Source organism: Bison bison, unplaced genomic scaffold (assembly GCF_000754665.1).
Source record: "Bison bison bison isolate TAMUID 2011002044 unplaced genomic scaffold, Bison_UMD1.0 scf7180017864322, whole genome shotgun sequence".
Lineage (NCBI taxonomy): Eukaryota > Metazoa > Chordata > Mammalia > Artiodactyla > Bovidae > Bison > Bison bison.
This window is the reverse complement of record NW_011494894.1, coordinates 4,983,180-5,004,952: the sequence shown is the minus strand read 5'-3', so window position 1 is coordinate 5,004,952 and position 21,773 is coordinate 4,983,180. Positions and strand designations below refer to the sequence as shown.

Genomic DNA, 21,773 nt, shown 5'->3' with positions numbered 1-21,773 from the left:
AGTGGGTTGCCATTTCCTTCTCCAACGCATGAAAGTGAAAAGTGAGAGTGAAATCGCTCAGTCGTGTCCGACCCTCAGTGACCCCATGGACTGCAGCCTACCAGGTTCCTCCGTCCATGGGATTTTCTAGGCAAGAGTACTGGAGTGGGGTGCCATTGCCTTCTCCATCTGTTGGACTAATGTAATGCAAAAGTTGCCATAGTTGGGAGAGATTTAATTATCACTGAAGGAACTAGAATAACTATAGAATAGGTTTTAGATCATGATGGTGAATCTGTTTGTAAGTTTTATATTTTTGAAATAATGCGTTCATACAACCACATCCACCTGTAAGTAACACCAAAGCTGTACTGAGCATTAACCCCGTGCGATCAAGGTGCTTGCACATAAATATTTAGGGGATCACAGAGGACCCAGCATAATAAATCTATTAGACTATATGCAGAAGCCAGGGACTTCCCTGGCAGATCAGTGGCTAAGACTTCACTTCCAGTGCAGAAAGTGAGGGTTCAACCCCTGACTGGGAGTTAAGATCCCACATGCCTCGGAGCCAAAAATCCAAAACATAAAACAGAAACAGTATATATTGGGGGCAGGAGGAAAAGGGGACGACAGAGGATGAGGATGGCTGGATGGCATCACTGACTCGATGGACGTGAGTCTGAGTGAACTCTGGGAGTTGGTGATGGACAGAGAAGCCTGGCATGCTGCAATTCGTGGGGTCGCAAAGAGTCAGACACGACTGAGCAACTGAACTGAAATTACTGATAATGATTCTTTCTTTTACAAACATGAGATAGGATATGTTATTATCTCTCTTTTAGGAAATTTAGACTGGGGGAGGTAAAATAATTTTTCAAGTTTATATACTAAGAAATAGTGAAGCTGCGATTTGATACCACCTGAAAGTGAAATGAAGTGAAGTCGCTCAGTCGTGTCCGATTCTTTGCGACCCCGTGGACTGTAGCCCACCAGGCTCCTCCGTCCATGGGATTCTCCAGGCAAGAATACTGGAGTGGGTTGCCATTTCCTTCTCCCTGGATCTTCCTGACCCAGGGATCGAACCCCAGTCACCCACATTGCAGGCAGATGCTTTACCCTCTGAGCCACCAGGGAAGCCACCTGGTGGGCTGTCATTTCCCTAAGCTGCTTCTCTAATCTACTAGCTCCTCTGTGTTTGTTGCTCAGTCGTTCCCACTCTCTGCAACCCCATGGGCTGGGGCCCGCCAGGCTCCTCCATCCATGGGATTCTCAAGGCAAGAATACTGGAGTGGGTTTCCATTTCCTTCTACTTTTTGTTTGTTTGTTTTTAACTAAATTAAATTCTTCTTCCTTTCCCTCTGAGTTTGCTAACCTATTTACCATCCACCCAGCATAATTCACTTGGAGTCTGAGTTGGCCACACTCAGGAGCAGGAAGTTCTTAAAAGGCCTCTTGAGCTGCTTCATACTGAGGTTCGCTTGTCATTGACGCTGTCTTGGCTGCTCATCTAGTGCCTGGTACTCTCGTTTTCCTTGTTTTCTGGTACTAGGACGTTTATTCCCTGACCTGTGCTTGTCTCGTGCCTCACCCTGTTCCCAAAGCTTCTTCACCACAGGTGACTTCTCTCATCTCAATTGAGTTTTATGGGGCACAGCTTGAGCTTCACTTATCCTTTTAAAATCTGGTTTGTTCTTGACTTTCTTGTCTGAAAAGTCTCATTCGTCTCCATTTTCACTGATGACTGTGTTCTGTTATGTCACTAATCTTGGTTTCCTCCCAAAGAGTTGATTAGTCCCAGGCATCTGCATATCTTTTGCTTTTCTGGAGCTTATTTTCGGTCCCATCTCTAGACTCACCTGTTCACTCTGAACCTAGCATATTTTGTGACATTTATACATCTCTTTTTCAGAAAAGCAACTAGCTCTAGAATAAATGACTAATCTCACTCCAGATAAAAGTAAGGCCTTACATAACTAGGAAAAGCAAACAGTGAGCTGCTTTCTAAACTATTTTTAAGTGCATTTAATTTACCTATTGTTTTTTATTAGTCAAATTCCCATATAGAGGTAAGAGAAATCTGAATAGATACACAACTTCTTTTTAGAAACACATTACTCAATAGTAGTGTTAAATTTTATTTTATGTAGTTTCAATAAACACATGGCGGGACTTATGACATTGCCGTGTTTTTTCGAAATTCAAGTTCAAATGTACTCGAACAATGTTTTCAGCTTGTACAGTTAATGCGCACACACACACATGCTAGGTTATTGTTGTTTTAATACTGATTTTGTCATTCACAGATATCTAGCAGTCATGTATAATGCACAGAGTGCCATGTTAGTTGCTATAGAAGATAAAAACATGGTTGCAAATATAAATTCTCTGCAGAAAGTCAAATGTGTAGTCTAGTAAGAGACTGAATGGAGCCATTGCCATGCGAGTGATATAGAGTGAGTTCTCTGAAACCTCAGAGAGGGAAAAAAATCATATCCATTTAGGATGGTAAGACAGGTGATTGAGGAAGGGCCTTTTGAACTGCATTCAAGAACCCTTAGTATTTCAATAGCCAGAGAACAACTTCATACATTGCATTTGAAAGGAGTAGTCTTGGCACAGGTGCTGATTTGAGAAAGGTCAGTCTTTGCCTGGAGTAAATTCTGATTGTCCAGAGAATAAGATTTGTATAGAGAACTAATGGAAAATAGGGCTACAAAGTTAACCTGGGCTAAGGGACCTCCTTTAATAAAGCACTAATGCTACCTGGGAGACAAGTGTACACCCAAGTCCCAGAATTACCATTTAGAAGGAGAGAAGTGATCTCCACACCTACTTTTACCAGGTGGAAAACAGCTTGAATTTGGGCATTTATAAGAACCCATAGAAAAGACTGGCTGACAAAATGATAAAGAACTGTGACTCTGGAGTCAGATCAGTCTGATTTTCAATACTAGTTCCATTGTTCAGCTCCATGTGACACTTAGCAAATTAACCATCTCTGTTTCAGCTTCTATAAAATTGGGATAATAACAGTATCTACCACATAGGGATATTATGAAGATCAAATGAGATAATTAATAAAGAGGACTTAACCAAGTCTCTGGCTCTATATGCTATAGTTGTTGCAATTCATAACCAATGTTTAATCTTCACATTATTAAGGAGACCTTCTTAGGGTACTTCCTCTATATTGAACAGGCTTCATCTTACCTCTAATAGTATCTTATATGTTTCTCCTTGCCTGATGCCTCACACATCATTACTCATAAGTTCTGTGGGATATACTGAGAGCCATCTATTCAGGCTTGCTGACAGCATCCTCCCTATCTTGCATTCCTGTGTTTTCCAAGGTAGGTCTGTTAACCTCTCATTTTCCCTTCTGGCTTCTGTGGTTACCTAAATTATGTAGATAACTGTGGATTTCTTATCTGTAATTTTATAATTTCTGAATCATTTCTTAACTCTAAGATTAATCACTCCCTAGGCTCCATTTATCAAAAGCTACCCTGTAAATTTAAATTATTGATTTTTAAGCTTCAATTTCTTTAACTCAAAAATACAAAAAAAATATAAAAGATATTGAGAAGCAAGAATGTGATATACAGCAATAATATAATTGAAGATTAAATTCTGTCTGCTTGTTAGATAGTGGTCTATTAAAGAATAAGCCCTGATATGAATTGATTTATTTAAAAATTCCACAAAAAGAAGTAAGTTTTGGAAATTGTCTAAAGTATTTCTTTACAAAGCAGACTTATTTATTAGAAAATTTAAAGTTTTGAGGAGTGTGGCATAAACTAAACGGCAAATTCCAGAAATGAAAGATTCTCTTTAGTTAAGGAAATCCTGATTTAAATTGTCATTGCTTCTATCTTATCACATTAAGGCAATAGTTGGACTTCCTTATGCCTCTATTCATTTATTAAGAAAATGTGTTTTTAATAGCAGACAAGAATATTTAAAACAGATATTTATAGTAGTATATGAACAATAAGTTGATTCAAATTCAATCTGTTGTTTGTTTATTAAATTCAGTTCAGTTTAGTCGTTCATTTGTGTCCAACTCTTTGCGACCCCATGGACTGCAGCACGCCAGGCTTCCCTGTCCATCACTAACTCCCGGAGCTTGCTCAAACTCATTTCCATTGAGTCAATGATGCCATCCAACCATCTCCTCCTCTGTTGTCCCTGTCTCCTTCCTCCTTCGATCTTTCCCACCATTGGTGCGGGGGTCCAGCCCCAGCTGATCCAGGGTATCCGAAGGAGAGACGGTCTAGGCGACTATTTATATGCTAATTAGAGATATAAAGAATAATAGAGTGAGGATAGCTCAGTAGGAAAATTCAGTGGAGAAAAGAGGCTGAGTAGCTTGGTTTACGCGGGAGACCAATAAAACTTCAAGACAAGAAGTTTGCACCACTTACGTAGGCCGCAGGCGCCCTCTCGAATAGCGGAAGGTGCCTCACCCTAGACACCTTCTCGAGTGGGTCTTAGAAGCCCAGGCATAATTAGTAAGCGTGGTGGGTTCCACGCTCCAGATGGAGACTTCAGCCAGAATGTGAAAAGAATGACATGGGGAGACCAAGCGCTGGTGAGCAAGGCCCATAGCTTTATTTTTAACAGGGGCTTTTATACCCTAAGTTACACATAGAGGATAATAGGGGATGCAAAGTCAGCAGTCTTTGATTCTTATCAAAAACCAGGGTTTCTTTCCTGCAAATTTATCGTATACAAATGGTTTAGGTGATTTACATCATCTTCTGGCCAGAAGGCCTACTAACATTTTATGACTCTTGACAAGGACTTATTAACAAATACTTATTTTCTCTAAGAGTAATTATTTTAAGGTTTGGCGCCATCTTCGGAAGATAAAATTGCATTCCTATAGGGTGGATGTGTAATGGGTTTACAACAAAGGAAAGAATTTATTACCTTAAGGGTCTAAAGTTACTAACACCAAGGCCACTACTTATTTTTTCTACATACCAACTATTAATTAATACACATTCAAGGATACAATTCAGGGGATGTGAAAACTTGGCAACAAACATTGACTCATCAATGAAATCCCTTACTAGTCTTATTCTGACAGTTTCTAACTCTCTGAGAGGCTCTAAGCTATTTGAATATCTTAAGCTTCCCGTGCCTCTCGAGGCTGGGAGACTGTAAACAATCGTATGCATAGCTGTAGGAGTCCGGGTAAACTTGTCAGGCGAGTTAGAGAGCCATCTGAGGGGTTTGGATTTAAACAGTCCTAATTGCCCAGGGACTTTATTAATTGGAGATGTAAGTTAACTCTTTGACAGAGAGAGCGAGATGGTGGTAGGGGACAGCCCCCAGTAAAGTCAGAGGTGAGAGCACAAAGCAATAAAGTAGGCAGACTCTGGTTTTTGGGGGGAAGATGCTCGAGAATATCCGGGCGGACTCTTGAGGTTCGATCCCGCCTTTGCGTATGCCGAGCCTCCTTCCTCATGACCTGTGTCACGAGTGGAATGCCTCACCGGCTCCCGGCACATTGGGATCTTTTCCAGTGAGTCAGTTCTTCACATCAGGTAGCCAAAGTATTGGTGTTTCAGCTTCGCATCAGTCCTTTCAATGAATATTCAGGACTGATTTCCTTTAGGATGGACTGGGTGGATCTCCTTGCAGTCCAAGGGACTCTGTAGAGTCTTCTCCAACACCACAGTTCAAAAGCATCAATTCTTCGGCACTCAGCTTTCTTTATAGTCCAACTCTCACATCCATACATGACTACTGGAAAAACCATAGCCTTGACTAGATGGACCTTTGTTGGCAAAGTAATGTCTCTGCTTTTCAATATGCTGTCTAGATTTGTCATCACTTTTCTTCCAAGGAGCAAGCATCTTTTAATTTTGTGGCTGCAGTTTACTCATGCTGTTTATTAAATTAGCTATAAATTAATATCTATTTCATGTGCCTGTATACGATACCAATAACTGTTTTTTTTTTTTTTTCATTTTAAATATCTTCCAGCACCTCCAGTTTTTATACAAGAACCTACTGATGTATCTGTGGAGATTGGCTCAAATGTGACATTACCTTGCTATGTCCAGGGTTATCCAGAACCAAAGATTAAATGGCGAAGAGTAGACAACATGCCCATCTTCTCAAGACCTTTTTCAGTGAGTTCCATCAGCCAACTAAGAACAGGAGATCTCTTTATTTCAAGTAGGTTAAAGGAAATATATTTTATACAAATATGTACATTGAAAGTATACATTTTTTATACATAGGCCTTGATATGTTCAAAATAGTAACTTAATCTTACCAACACATTTTGTGTTTGTTGAATTTCATTTTAAAATAATACTGAACTCATGCCTGGGATTTATCGTAAATGAATAGCATTTTATTCAATTTTATGTTGTTACTGTATCATAAAGACTTATGAAGCAGTATGTCTTGTTTATAGCTCAGTTTCCTATTACAAATAGAGTCAACCTGGGCCTGTAGGTAGATAAGTAATCATGTCTTATTTACTCTTGTACCAACTGTTGTATAGAGAGGTAAAATATTACTAGTAGTTAGTTAATATTAATTGTTTGGGGCCAAGAATTCATAATCACATGCATAGGGACCCTATTGACTATCGATTTTGACTAAAAACTATCTATCTGGAGCAAAACATTTTTTAAAAAGTCAAATATTCCATCATCTCAAACTTTTACTGATAATCTCTTAAGCATTCAGATATTTGTAAACTCTTAGTACTTTTTCAAATATTGTTAAGAATATTTGGATAATGGCATAAGAGGAGTAAAAACAACTCAATGATTAATTGACTTTTTAAAAAAAAATGCATTTTAGGGTATTTTGTAGAAAGCCCCCCATAAGTGATTTTCATGTTTATTAACAATGTCAAATGTACATTGACCTCTCTTAAAGTTTCAGTACAAATTAAACTAATTACAAGCACTTACATGTTCAGCTTTGTGCTAGGCTCTATGGTGAAGACTGAAGTCAAAATGGGGTTCCTCCCTCAGATATTTTATAATCTACTGTCTGCCAAGTGGCCATATTAGTACATATGATAATTACTCAATAGATGGGTCATATTGTACAGAACCTGAAATGTGCAGGTGAAGAAATGTAGTTGGTAAGGTAGCAAATAGCCCCCCAAGCTTCCTAGGCAGGAAAAGGCATGTGAAAGTACTGTTTCAGAACAGCTCCTCTGCAGGATAGAGGAGACATGTGCTAGAATGAAGAATAGAGAAGCTCACACAGGTAGGTTGACACAGTGGTGATGAGAAACAGCCCAGAGGGAAACAAAAAGACTTGAAAACAAATCAGTTGGTGGAAATGAAAGAAAAGAAAAAATAAACAAGGGCAGTGTATTCATCAATGGTTGCCCATTTGCTCAAAGTAAATTATCTAAAAGGAAGCTAGCAATTAGAAATTTAGTTCTCAGTGGTATTTTGTATTTCTCTTCAAAATAATCTGAATTGATAATATGAAAAATATCTTGGTTAGAAATAATCTCCAACTTATTAACCAGGTGGTTTGCCAAAGTTGCCTTGGCAAATGAATGTTTGCTAATTTTGAGAGTACATGCCATCAGCATTTACCAGATGCAGTTCTATAGTTACATGCATGTGGTTAACAGAGTAGAAACTTGGTCAGCACTCTTTGAGATAGGAGGGACGTATTCATAATGGAAAACTATTATTTTTTCTCTGTCAGTGTCTTATCAATAGATTAAAATGTGCTTATTTTAGTTAAGATATTTGCAAAGATGACAGTCAGTCCCCTATTTAAAACCTTCTTTTGACTTCCCAGTTGTTCATAAGATAAAACTATGCTTTTTAAAAGGCAGCAGTCTGCCTCTTTATCTTTAGGCTCCTGATTATGTCCACACAACCTGTAACCCAGTAATCCTTCCCCTTATCCCCAACACAATCTTTAATTTAAAATATTTCATAAATATGCTTTTAATTACTCTGAAAATTTTATATATTTGACTGACCTACATAATAAAAAAATTTAACATGCAAATTTAGTACAAAAGAAAACAAAGTAATTTTTCTTAAAATAATTCATATTTCATAATGAAATATTTCATAATTCATAATTCAGTAGATAAATGGGCTTCCCTGGGGTGGCTCAGCGGTAAAGAATCTGCCTGAAATGCAGGAGACCCAGGTTTGATCCCTGGGTTGGGAAGATCCCCTGGAGGAAGGGCATGGCAACCCACTCCAGTACCCTTGCCTAGAGCATCCCATGGATAGAGGAGCCTGGTGGGCTGCAGTCCATAGGGTCACACAGAGTTGGACACAACTGAAGCGACTCAGTAGCAGCAGCAGCAATAGATAAATATCCAGGCAGTGCTCACAGAGTATGCATACATGTTTATTTACATCACCATGAATTTGACAGCTAAAATGTAGAGTGATAAAGGAATATGGATTGATGACCCAGACACCCTAGGCTGATTCTAAAATGGTATACAATTTTGGAAAAGTTCTTTCTTTCTTCCACTTAAACAGGATTAGGTTGTAGGCTCAAATAATTATAAACAAAGTCATCAAATCCAAAAATTTCCAGTGGGGCCTTCGAAAGTCTTGCTGAACTTGGGATATTATGCCTATTGCGAATCCATCCCCCGCAGTGTCTGCCTAGTTGTCGCCAGTAGACACTCCTTATCATTTGCTGTTGTTATTTTAAATCATGTCTGACTCTTTATGACCCCATGGACTGTATCCTGTTAGGCTCCTCTGTCCATGGGATTTTCTGGGCAAGATTACTGGAGTGCATTGCCATTTTCTCCTCCAGGGGCTCTTCCCGACCCAGGGGTCAAATCCACATCTCCAGGTTTCCTGCATTACAGATGGATTCTCTACTGCTGAGTCACGGGTGAAGCCTCCCCTAATCATTGTACCAATGAAAACAGTCTCTCCTGCCAGCTTCCAAAATGTCCCCAGGGAGGTGATACATATTTCCATTCTTTGAACAGAGCATGATTTTTCAAGTCATGTTCTTGCCTTTGAGCCGATTGGGTTTGGACTGCCCTTCCTCTGTTCTACCTGTTGTTTAAGGTGTTTAAGGTATAGCTCAGGCTTCCCTCGTGGCTCAGAAGTAAAGAACCCACCTGCAATGCAGAAGGGGCTGGAGATATAGGTTCAATTCCTGGGTTGGAAAAATCCCCTGGAAGAGGAAATGGCAACCCATTCCAGTATTCTTGCTTGGGAAATCCCAAGGACAGAGGAGCCTGGCGGGCTACAGTCCATGGGGTCGCAAAGAATCTGACACGACTTAGCGCACACGCACGTGCAGATATTAACTCCTATGTGACTCCTTCCCTAACTCCTCCCATGCCGTCAGACACTTCTGTCTCTCTGCTCAGACCAGACAGCTCATGGTCTGAAGCTCAAGGGAGAGCATTTTCACACTGCAGTAGGATTGTTGTTTTCTATGTCTCTTTTCCTAGAATGGGAACTACCAGGCGGAAGTATCATACTTTCCACTCGCACATCTCAGCACTGTGACTCACATGTGGTTAATGGGTGGTGCTGAGTGAGTGAATCATCTCTTCTTTTTAGACTTATGGGCAAGTGATAAAGGAACATACATTTGTGAAGCAGAAAACCAGTTTGGAAAGATCCAGTCCCAGACAACAGTAACAGTGACAGGACTTGGTAAGATCAATGAAGTACTTAGCACACTTTTTGCAAACATCAGGCTTCTCTTACTACCTCATCTCTTCCTTGTACCATTTGAAAAAAAAAAAAGGTAAGTATCTGATTGCAACATTAGCTGTCCTTCCCTTCTACCCTATTTTGTATTTCCTTGATGTTAAAAGTGGAAATAACCTTAGAGATATCCGCTTTAAGCTCCTTACCTTGCACCTGAAGAAATGAAGCTCAGTTGAATAAATTAAGTCTGAGTGTACACACACACACACACACACACAGGTGGTATTCTTTTCTAGTTCTTTTCTTTACACTTATCATTTTAGTCCACATGGAATGATTTCTGTGTGTGATATGAAGTAGGAATACCAAATCCTTTCTTTTCAAGTGGTAAGACTTTGGTACAGTATCTTTTATTGAATATTCTCTTCCCACTGATTAAAGTCCCCATTATCAAAGTCCCCATTTGGTCACACGCTTAAATTTATATTCGATGTCTGTTCATTGGAACAGCATGTACACATGCTTAAATTTTCCAAGAAGAATCTCTTAGGGCTTTTACTTTGGTTTTTACTTTACTAGGGCTTTTACTTTGACTCATGTTGAGTTTATTCATCAATTTCTAGAAAGGGATACGTTTACAAAGCCTCTGTGCCTTCTATCATTCTGTTTGCCTGAGCTGTTAGGACAGCCTCCTCCTAATCTCATCCCTTCTAATTGTCCCTTGTCCAATAAGTTCCCAGATGAATATTTGCTGATGATTCTACTTTTCTATTTATCGGTGCTTTCACTCACTCTCCATCTGTCTGTTGAATATTTTGCAAATTTCTTGGCTTGACTTTTCTGGCCTTTAAGCCGTAGACCTATTCTATGTAGCTTTCTTTACTTCTATACTATTACTTGTCCTCTTGCCAGTCTCTTTTGCTTAGAAGGGTCCTGTATCTCTATCTTCTAATTTGTGCATTTAAATATCTTGTTCTTGAAAACTCGGTTTTCTAGTGGCTTCATTAGTAGTCATCTCGGTCTATAAAAGAATGGGCCTTTCTTTTGAGTGAAATAGGGCTGATGGCGGCTGTGTGTTCTCTCTGATTTAGTCGCTCCACTCATTGGAATCAGCCCCCCAGTGACCAGTGTAATTGAAGGACAGCAGCTTACTTTGCCTTGTGCTCTACTGGCTGGAAATCCTATTCCAGAACGTCGGTGGATTAAGAATTCAGCCATGGTAAGAGCATTTTAAATCCATGCTTTCCTATTCCTAATTTTCTTGAGTAAGAGGCAGTGTGTTTCAACCACTGAAATTTCAATAAAATAAATATGCAAACATTTAAAAAATAAATGTTTTTTCAGTATTAACATGTTTATGCAGTTTATATGATTTTGGAATTAATATGATGGAGAAATGGTCAATGGTGTAATTTTTATGATTTTGCATTAAACTCAGTGTTACTAGAAAATTCCAGAATATGTAAAAAATGAAGCAAGGATGAAGTTTGTTTTCATAGCATTTAAATATTTTATATCCTTCTTTGCAGGACATAATAAAATGTTAATATTCTCATAAAATTGTTTCATTTTATTTTATTTTATTTCATTTTATATTTTAATCTTTATTATTATCTTCAAACATTCTTTTACAGTGAACTATTTTACAGTGTGGATCAATTTTTTCTCATTGTTTTTCAAGGCATAACTTGTGATTATGAAGGAATTTGAAAAATTTTCACAGGTCTAAGGAATTATTCTGTAAACATCTATCTATGGCAATAAATTTTCATCTAGTTCAGAGCATTTTTCCTTCTGTTTTCCAGAATATTTAGACTTACTCTCCTGTTGACGTGCCAATTAAAAGTGAATTGAGTCCATGAAATAAGATGTAAAAATGATCACATTTGCATAAAAACCCGAGAAAAATTAGTGCACCTCACTCAATAATAAATGCCCTTATGACATAGGATGATACTGTTTGAACACTAAAGTACCCTGTGATTGAACAAAATACATAAATGGTACAGAGTTAGAGGTAATGATTATTAACAAACTGTCGTCACCCTTCTGTCATGTAGTTCCTGTATCATGCATTGACTTCTAATATTTGTATCTGAATAGAGTGGGTGTTGAGATCATTCTCTCAGTTTGAATGATGCTTGATTCAAAATAAAAGTGTCAAATGGCTTGCAAATGGTAATCAAGTCTTCTTGAAAAAGAACAAATTAAGCCAATACTAAGAGTCAAATTTGGGTTCTGCATGATAACCAAAATTACAGAAACAGGGAATAAATGTTGTTTCTATTTCTTTCCCTTTCCAACATATGCATAATTCTGACAGATGTTAGTGGATAGAGTTTTTGGTGGTATATCACAATGACATACGAATGTTACGACGCTTGGTAACATTTTATGCTCATCATTTTTCACTTAAAGATGTTAAAATGAATTCGTTATTTTATAAGACATTTAATAACCCAGTTGGAAAAGAAAGCAGATCTGCTTTTGGCTTAGACACTATTGCCTTTTTAATTAAAAATGACTTTTTTTCCCTTCAAGTTGGTCCAAAACCCTTACATCACTGTACGCAGTGACGGGAGTCTCCATATTGAAAGAGTCCGCTTGCAGGATGGAGGCGAGTATACTTGTGTGGCCAGTAATGTTGCCGGAACCACCAACAAAACCACCACTGTGGACGTGCATGGTAAGAGGCGCACCCGTCATAATTTTTTCCCCAGTTCAGAACTGGGTCCATGTCTTTAAATCAAATCACTCTGTTCCTCTAATTATGAGAAGTAGATATCTTTCCTAATTGTTATTCTTAACAAAAAGCCTTATTTCTTGAACAGTATTTAACATTGTTAAGGCTGTTTCCAGATTTCCCTTTCCAGTGTACACAAAAAGATATTATTGGGGGTCACTAGCTGAGTCTGTCCAAGGGCTTTTGTAAGTGGTTTCTTAATTGATAAAAGTGAACTTAGCTCTCTTTTAAATGTATGTTTAAAAATACATTTTAATTTCAGGCCAGCAGAACTTATTATACCATCCAAACTGCCTCTTCTTTTCAGATTGTGTAATGGCCATGTCCTTTCTAATAACCCCTTTGTGTGTTGGCTAGAAATGACCTAAACTTTTCTAAAGGCCATCTCATGTTCTCCAAACAATCTTTTTGCATGTTATAAAGGTCACAAATAAAAAACTTCAGAAGCTATCTTTTTTTTCCATTCATGAGTAACCATTGTCAACTTTTTACATCTCAATAGACGACAGCTACATAGTTTAAGAAATTGTCATAATTTTTTAAAATATTTCCTTTGAAGACTTTGCAACATTGCTTTTCTAAAGTGTAGTATTAAAAACTAGCTCTGTGTACAGGGATGAAAGTAGAATAGAACATTTATTTTTAGTAGTTGATTCAGTCTTTTTTAGGGCCTGAATTGGACAATCCAGTAATTTCCAAATTTTGCTTGTTCTGTTGAAGTTTCCAGTGAATGCAGGCCATCTTCTTTTTACTGTCTGCTTTTCCTATAAATAGCCTCTTCCACCTCTTTCAGGCTCAGACCAATCTTCTGCCAATCTCCACCAACCTCGTATTAAATATTCTTGAAGAAATAATAAAGTAACACTAAAATAGTTAATGGTCCAAAAGAGTTAATACCTAATGCCAGCTTGTCTACAGTTGTGTTTCATCTATCAGTTCAGTTCAGTCGCTCAGTCGTGTCCGACTCTTTGCGACCCCACGAATCACAGCACGCCAGGCCTCCCTGTCCATCACCAACTCCTGGAGGTCACTCAAACTCATGTCCATTGTGTCGCTGATGCCATCCAACCATCTCATCCTCTGTCGTCCCCTTCTCCTCCTGCCCCCAATCCCTCCCAGCTTCAGAGTCTTTTCCAATGAGTCAACTCTTCGCATGAGGTGGCCAAAGTACTGGAGTTTCAACTTTAGCATCATTCCTTCCAAAGAAATCCCAGGGCTGATCTCCTTCAGAATGGACTGGTTGGATCTCCTTGCAGTCCAAGGGACTCTCAAGAGTCTTCTCCAACACCACAGTTCAAAAGCATCAATTCTTCGGCGCTCAGCCTTCTTCACAGTCCAACTCTCACATCCATACATGACCACAGGAAAAACCATAGCCTTGACTAGACGGACCTTTGTTGACAAAGTAATGTCTCTGCTTTTGGATATGCTATCTAGGTTGGTCATAACTTTCCTTCCAAGGAGCAAGCTTCTTTTAATTTCATGGCTGCAGTCGCCATCTGCAGTGATTTTGGAGCCCCCAAAAATAAAGTCTGACACTGTTTCCACTGTTTCCCCATCTATTTGCCATGAAGTGATGGGACCAGATGCCATGATCTTCATTTTCTGAATGTTGAGCTTTAAGCCAACTTTTTCACTCTCCTCTTTCACTTTCATCAAGAGGCTCTTTAGTTCCTCTTCACTTCCTGCCATAAGGGTGGTGTCATCTACATATCTGAGGTTATTGATATTTCTGCGGGCAATCTTGATTCCAGCTTGTGCTTCTTCCAGCACAGCGTTTCTCATGATGTACTCTGCATATAAATTAAATAAGCAGGGTGACAATATACAGCCTTGACGTAAAGGACAGAAATGATATGGACCTAACAGAAGCAGAAGATATTAAGAAGAGGTGGCAAGAATACACAGAAGAACTGTACAAAAAAGAGCTTCACGACCCAGATAATCAGGATGGTGTGATCACTCACCTAGAGCCAGACATCCTGGAATGTGAAAGTCAAGTGGGCCTTAGAAAGCATCACTACAAACAAAGCTAGTAGAGGTGATAGAATTCCAGTTGAGCCATTTCAAATCCTGAAAGATGATGCTGTGAATATCAGTGCTGCACTCAATGTGCCAGCAAATTTGGAAAATTCAGCAGTGGCCACAGGACTGGAAAAGTTCAGTTTTCATTCCAATCCCAAAGAAAGGCAGTGCCAAAGAATGCTCAAACAACTGCACAGTTGCATTCATCTCACATGCTAGTAAAGTAATGCTCAAAATTCTCCAAGCCAGGCTTCAGCAATATGTGAAATGTGAACTTCTTGATGTTCAAGCTGGTTTTAGAAAAGGCAGAGGAACCAGAGATCAAATTGCCAACATCTGCTGGATCATGGAAAAAGGAAGAGAGTTCCAGAAAAACATCTATTTCTGCTTTACTGACTATGCCAAAGCCTTTGACTGTGTGGATCACAATAAACTGTGGAAAATTCTGAAAGAGATGGGAATACCAGACCACCTGACCTGCCTCTTGAGAAACCTGTATGCAGGTCAGGAAGCAACAGTTAGAACTGGACATGGAACAACAGACTGGTTTCATGTATGGCTAGAGCCCATACATTTCCCAGAGGGTGCTTATGGACTGGTTTGACAATTGACAATAGAAATGTACTCATGTCATCTTCCTTTTACTTCTAACAATTCCTAGAATCTTGTCTTGAGATGAATTCTGATGTAAATTTTCACGTGGGTCAGAGAGTGACATGATTAGTTGTAAAGTTGGCCAGACCCAAGGAGTTGGAGAAGACCGACAAACCAATGGTATGGTTTATCAAGATAAAGGAAATTTAACAGTGAAAAGTTAAAGAGGTCATTTGAGAACATTGTTTCATCCATCGTAGTCCAAAATGAATAACTGATTTAGTTCATAAGTTTAAGAAAAAATTAACCCAGCCATTTGACATGGACTAAACCAACCAGCTATCCAGAGGAAAGATTTGTCTTTGAGTTGGATGTGATGCAGTATTATAGTTTTTCTATACCTCTGTATATATGTGAATTTCATCACTCTGCCTCTCCACTTTTAAGAATATTTATTATACCCTGAGATAAACCATACTGGAAAAGAATAAAGGAAGATATATATATGTATAAATGAGTCACTTTGCTCTTTATGAGAGAGTAACACAACATTGTAAATCAACTATACTTTGGTTTAATCAATTAAAAAATATAGTAAAGGCATCAATGAATTCTTAAAATAATTGTATTAATGAATGCACATACAAATGCAAATTAAAATGACAAAGCATTTCATTGTTATGTTCATTTACATAGATTGACAATCTGGAAAGGAAAACCTCTTCCATACTCAAGTGTCATCAGATTTGAAAACTGGTGCCTGCATTTATAGCTGACATTTGCCTTTATACCTGTCAAACTTAATATGCATTTAAGCAAATGGCTTATTCCACATTGCCGCGAAATGACAGCAAAGTTGAAAGTTGACTATTCCGTGATAATTCTGGGAATTAAATTTCTCGCTTTAAAGAGTAGCCCGACATTCTCGTTTAGGGCTAGGAATTTGCTGCCACTTCTTCAAGAAGATATTTTCTAAGGAATAAGACTAGTCTTAGGAAAATGCAAGTATGGAATAAAGCTAATCTAAGCTTTTCCAAAAGGAAGCTTTTGCACTGAGGTCTCTGGTATCTCTTGTCTGGTTAACTTCAACTCCAGGGTAGCTGGGATCATTCTAAGGATATTTGACTTAAAGACAAGAGATACAGTGAGTGCTTGAGCCCTAGAGAGCAGCTCCATCTTTCAGGGGAAGGAAAGGAAATGCCTGGTGTATATATATATACATGCGCTTTTATGATGTTCACTGTGCTGTGTTAGGAACTTTCACGTATGAGAGCATCTGTAATCAAATTCATTATTTTGAGAACATCAAATAATGGTAATTTTTTGTATTCAGAGAGGTTATAACTGGGCTTCCCTGGTGGCTCAGATGGTGCAGGAGACCCAGGTTCAATCTCTGGGTCAGGAAGGCCCCCTGGAGAAGGGAATGGGAGCTCACTCCAGTATTCTTGCCTGGAAAATCCCATGGACAGAGAAGCCTGGTGGGCTACAGTTCATAGGGTCACAAAGAGTCAGACATGACTGAGAGACTAACACTGGTTATGATTAGCAGATTTACACAGAATGAAATGATAAAACCTTCTCTTTCCTATTGCTTCACTCATTAGTGTCAATTCTTCAGTTGCTTTCTAAAATCAAAAGGTATGCCATTTTTCCTAGCAAAAAATATCAACTTAGAATCTTGTATTTTAGACTTTTAAATGTAAGCTCCTAAGGCCTTTCAAGTATAACTTTTGAATTCCTTTTGAGAAAACAGATTCTATTTTCAAGGTTAAATTTAGTAGCTTGCTAAGTGATTCTTGTGTATAGACAAATAGATATTTAATGTGTAGTACTTAAATAGTCCATTCCTCTGGAGGTGAGTTTAAGTCAGCTCAGTGCAGCTTAATGTGTAATGCACAATGGTGAAAGATACACGTTAAATGTGTAACTCTTAGGGTGTAGTTCTATCTTGAATTTCTGGAAAATAAAGATTTCCTTCAATCCTCTCACATTTTTGTTAGAAAAATCAACCATATTACACATAATTTGCTACTTCATTTTAAGATTTTATTTAAATCGTTCAGATTGTAACTGTTGTATTTACTTTATTACACTCCCTTCCAAATGACCCTACATTTTAACAGAAAAGATTCTTTGCTAGTTCGTCTAAATATTCGGTTTGTCATGAAAAAGTTCAGCTTTAAACTTGTAAGGCAAAATGGAAGGGTAGGTGCTCAGATTTTGCATATTGCTTCCTTTTCCAGTTCTGCCAACCATTCAGCATGGACAGCAGATCCTCAGTACCATCGAAGGCATTCCAGTAACTTTACCGTGCAAAGCAAGTGGAATTCCCAAACCATCTATTGCCTGGTCCAAGGTAAAGGATGCATTTAGTGGTGTTTGTTAATGACATGTGCTGTAACAAGAGCATTTGAATATTTTTAGTCATACATGGAACTTGTCGCTCTCCTATAGGACCTTACGGAAAGGAAAAACCACGCCGTCTTCCTCTTGGAAGGGACCTTAACATGTCCTTAGTGCATTCACCTATTTAACCCTTAAGTAGTGTTCACACAACAGAGAACATTAATATAGCACATGCTGTGGGCTAGGCATTTTTCTCAGCACTTCACATGTTTCAGCAGATCCTCTTTTTATTCTCTGTCAGTGTTTGATTTTGACTTCAGTGTAGCTGTGGTGGACAGCTCCATGCTGTCTGCCAGGGTCACCCCTCATGCATGTACCTGTCTGGTCTGGGGACTCAGGATTTTCTTCAAGCCCCACAGGGTCATGCAGCCTGCTACTCGAGTGGTCAGGAAGTGCAGGAACATTAACTCCTGGGAGGGGGAGATGTCCCAAATACATGCCCCACTTCTCATCTGTCAGGAGAACCCTTCTGAGGTGTATATGCATAGTGTCTCAGAGGGTCACCAGCACACACTGAGCTTATAAACCCAGAACCAGAGGAAACCAGGGCAGTGAAACCCTTTATTAGCCTTCCTTCCTCCTTGCATCACTCTCCGACCCTCCTCTTCAAGGCTCTGAGAGTCACTTTCCAAGTAAGTTCCCTGAGTCCAAATCTTTGTCTTGGAATCTACTCTTCTCAAAGCCAAAACAAGACAGATATGTGAACTTGTGTGGACTTTGCTAGTGACTCGGTGGTGAAGAATCCACCTGCCAATGTAGGAGACACAGGTTCAATCCCTGGGTCAGGAAGATACCCTGGAAAAGGAAATGGCAACCCATGGCCTGGGAAGTCCCATGGACAGAGGAGCTTGGCTGGATGCCATCCATGGGGTTGCAGAGTCAGACATGACTGAACAACTAAACAACCACAACAAGAGTGAACTCGTTTCTCCCCACTCTGTATTCCCTGTCACGAAGTTTTATGGTTTTTCCTTGCAGTAAGGAAAAACGCATTTTCTGATAAAGTCCTTTCCATATTTTAACAGCTTCGAAGACGGCATATGTAATTAAATCTGGTAGAGAGAAAATAATGTAAAATGACGGCATAATAATGAAACACGGTGTTTGTAGAATTAGTACACAACCAGAGTATTTTGCCTTAACATCTAATTTTTAAAAACTTTATATTTTATATTGAAGTATAGCCAGTTAACAATGCTGCGATAGATTCAGGTGAGCAGCAAAGGGACTCAGCCATACCTGTGCATGTGTCCATTCTCCCCCAAACGCCCCTCCCATCCAGGCTGCCACATAACATTGAGCAGAGTTCCCTATACAGTAGGTCCTTGGTGGTTATCCATTTTAAATATGGCAGTGTGTATGTGTCCATCACATATTTCATAACTATCCCTTCCCCCGGTACTTCCCTCTTGATAACCGTAAGATCGTTTTCTCAGTCTCTGAGTCTGTTTCTGATTTGTAAATAAGTTCCTTTGTATCGTTTCTTTTTCATATTCTTCATATAAGGGATAGCACACAATAATTCTCTTTGACTTACTTCGCTCACTGTGACAGTTTCTAGGTTGACCCATGTCGTTGCAAATGGCATCAGTTCATTCTTTTTAATGGCAGAGTAATATTCCACTGGGAGAAGGCGACGGCACCCCACTCCAGTACTCTTGCCTGGAAAATCCCACGGACGGAGGAGCCTGGTGGGCTGCAGTCCATGGGGTCGCGAAGAGTCAGACACGACTGAGCGACTTCACTTTCACGCATTGGAGAAGGAAATGGCAACCCACTCCAGTGTTCTTGCCTGGAGAATCCCAGGGACGGGAGCCTGGTGGGCTGCCGTCTATGAGGTCGCACAGAGTCGGACACGACTGAAGCGACTTAGCAGCAGCAGTATTCCATTGTATGTATTTATCACATCATCTTTATCCATCCAGGACATCTAGGTTGCTTTCATGTCTTGGCTATTGTAAACAGTGCTGCAGTGAACGCTGGGGTGCGTGTATCCTTTTGGACCGTGTTTTTCTCCAGATAGCCATAACATCTAATTTTATACTTCTAAAAGTCTCTGAAATATAGAGAAGTTGGTTTTGATACCTGTAAATTAAATTGAAAGGCTCAGATTCCTGCACAAAAGTACGGTGGTGAAGCTGACTCCACAAACTGCACAGTGTCTGGTACTGAGAAGTTTAATTCATTTTAGGGAAATAAAAAATAAAATCTTTCCCGAATGGCCTTTGTTCTGTGATAATACAATGGAGGTGAAGAGTTTGGCCTCCTGAGCCTGCCTGCCCAGGTTCAATTTCTAGTTCTACCAATGACTGACTCTTTCACCTTGGGCAAGCTATCCCACCAAGCTCCCAGAGTTAATACTTTCATCCGTAAAATAGGGATTGTCGTATTTACTACTTTTAAGATTGTTGTAAGCATTGCCATAGTTAATTCATGTGAAGTGTTCAAAACGGTGCCTATCTTAGCACAAACACCCATCCCATTTGCTACTTCCTCATCCTCTCCAGTTTTGGTAGTTCTAGAATGAAGGTGACCCGGTTTAGTAGGAAGAACTATCACCTTGGCATTATTTGTTTTTCTTACAAGGAACTTTCTTTAAGTTAGCCTCCTTTCAACCTAGTATTTTCTCCTTTAGAGATCCTTTTTTCTCCCTCTCTTCCTCTTCCAGACATTAAGTCACTCCTTTATTATCTTAAAAAACACTCCACTGTGTCCTTTTGCAGAAGGGCGAGCTGATTTCCAGCAGCAATGCTAAGTTTTCCGCAGGGGCTGATGGGAGTCTGTACGTGGTGTCCCCTGGGGGTGAGGAGAGCGGGGAGTATGTGTGCACCGCCACCAATGCAGCTGGCTACGCCAAAAGGAAAGTGCAGCTGACTGTCTATGGTGAGAGCCCCCGTGGACGACTGTTCTCTGATGCTGTGTGTCTGTGCCAAAACTCACATTTCTCTCCCAAATAACGTTACCAGAGGCCTGAACCCCTAAAGTGAACTACTCCCCCAAGTTTATAGTTCTTTTTTAAAAAAAAGTACTTTTCCTGCTGACCTACATCTCCTCTCTTTAGATTCTGATTTAAAGGGAGAAAAACGGTATAGCCTTTTGGAAAAAATTTAATGGTGTTTTTCCAAGGAGTATGCTTATGGCACCCAACCCTCTTTAGAAACACCACGTAGTTAAGGCTCCTAGCAAAGCCGAACCTCAGCTATGTCTTGGTCAGCGCTCTGCCTTGAGGGGTTGCTTTACATATGACACATTCTGAAAGGGCATTTTGGCGGACCTTTTCATTGTGTTGTGAAAGGAAGAGCTGAAAAGGAAAATGTTCTAGTCATTTTCCATTAAGGTCTCACAGTAAATGTTTATGGAAAGCTTTAGATATGTCCCCAAACTTTGAAATCAACAGAATCATTTTGAAAATTATTTAAGAATGTTAGTGGTCCTGTTTTTAACTTAAAGTGTGCTTTGTTTCAATGTACTCTTTCCCTTCCCAAACCTGTGTTTGTTTTAGTAAGGCCCAGGGTGTTCGGAGACCAAAGGGGACCATCCCAGGATAAGCCTGTTGAGATCTCAGTCTTTGCGGGAGAAGAGGTGACCCTTCCGTGTGAAGTGAAGGGTTTACCCCCACCCATCATTACTTGGGCCAAAGAAACCCAGCTCATTTCTCCATTCTCTCCAAGGTAGGAGACCTGGGATGAATTGTGACACGTGAAACAATCTCTTGGGACAGACGGCTGTTCAGGTTTTCAAATGTCTCAAAAGAGAAAAACACCAAACTTTTATTTTTATTTTTTATTAATTTTTATTGGAGTATAGTTACTTAACAATATTGTGTTAGTTTCTACTGTACAGCAAAGTGAATTGATTTTAAGTATACATATCCCCTCTTTTTTAGATTTCCTTCCCATTTAGATCACCAGAGAACACTGAGTAGGATTCTCTGTGCTATGCAGCAGGTTCTCTTTAGTTATCTATTTTATGCACAGTATGAGTAGTGTACGTGTGTCGATATTCATCTCCCAGTTCATCCCATCCCCACTTTTCCCATTGGTGTCCGTAAGTTCTCTACATCTGTGTCCCTATTTCTGCTTTGCAGATATGTTCATCTGTACCTTTCTTCCAGATTCCACATATAAGCAGTATGCTATGATATTTGATGCTACTTGTTTTTCTTTCTTACTTCACTCCATATGATAATCTCTGGGTCTATCCGCATCTGTGCAGATGGCACTATTTTGTTCCTTTTTATTGCCGAATAACATTTCATTGTATGTACGTACCACATCTTTATCCATTTCTCTGTCGGTGGATATTTAGGTTGGTTCCATGTCCTGACTATTGTAAATTGTGCTACAGTGAACAATGGGGTGCATGTATCTTTT

At 39.4% G+C, this 21,773-nt stretch overlaps 1 protein-coding gene across 3 annotated transcripts in view; it reads left to right on the top strand.

Annotated features, from left to right (window-relative positions):
* The window catches only part of HMCN1 (hemicentin 1), a 541,857-nt gene that overhangs the window by 269,549 nt on the left and 250,535 nt on the right, over positions 1-21,773 (top strand). For all 3 annotated transcript variants that reach the window (XM_010853073.1, XM_010853072.1, XM_010853074.1), the window contains exons 16-22: positions 5,977-6,171; positions 9,540-9,635; positions 10,724-10,851; positions 12,174-12,318; positions 17,238-17,350; positions 20,124-20,283; positions 20,903-21,071. In XM_010853073.1, coding sequence (XP_010851375.1) covers positions 5,977-6,171; positions 9,540-9,635; positions 10,724-10,851; positions 12,174-12,318; positions 17,238-17,350; positions 20,124-20,283; positions 20,903-21,071 — 1,006 coding nt within the window. The remainder of the gene's footprint in view (positions 1-5,976; positions 6,172-9,539; positions 9,636-10,723; positions 10,852-12,173; positions 12,319-17,237; positions 17,351-20,123; positions 20,284-20,902; positions 21,072-21,773) is intronic.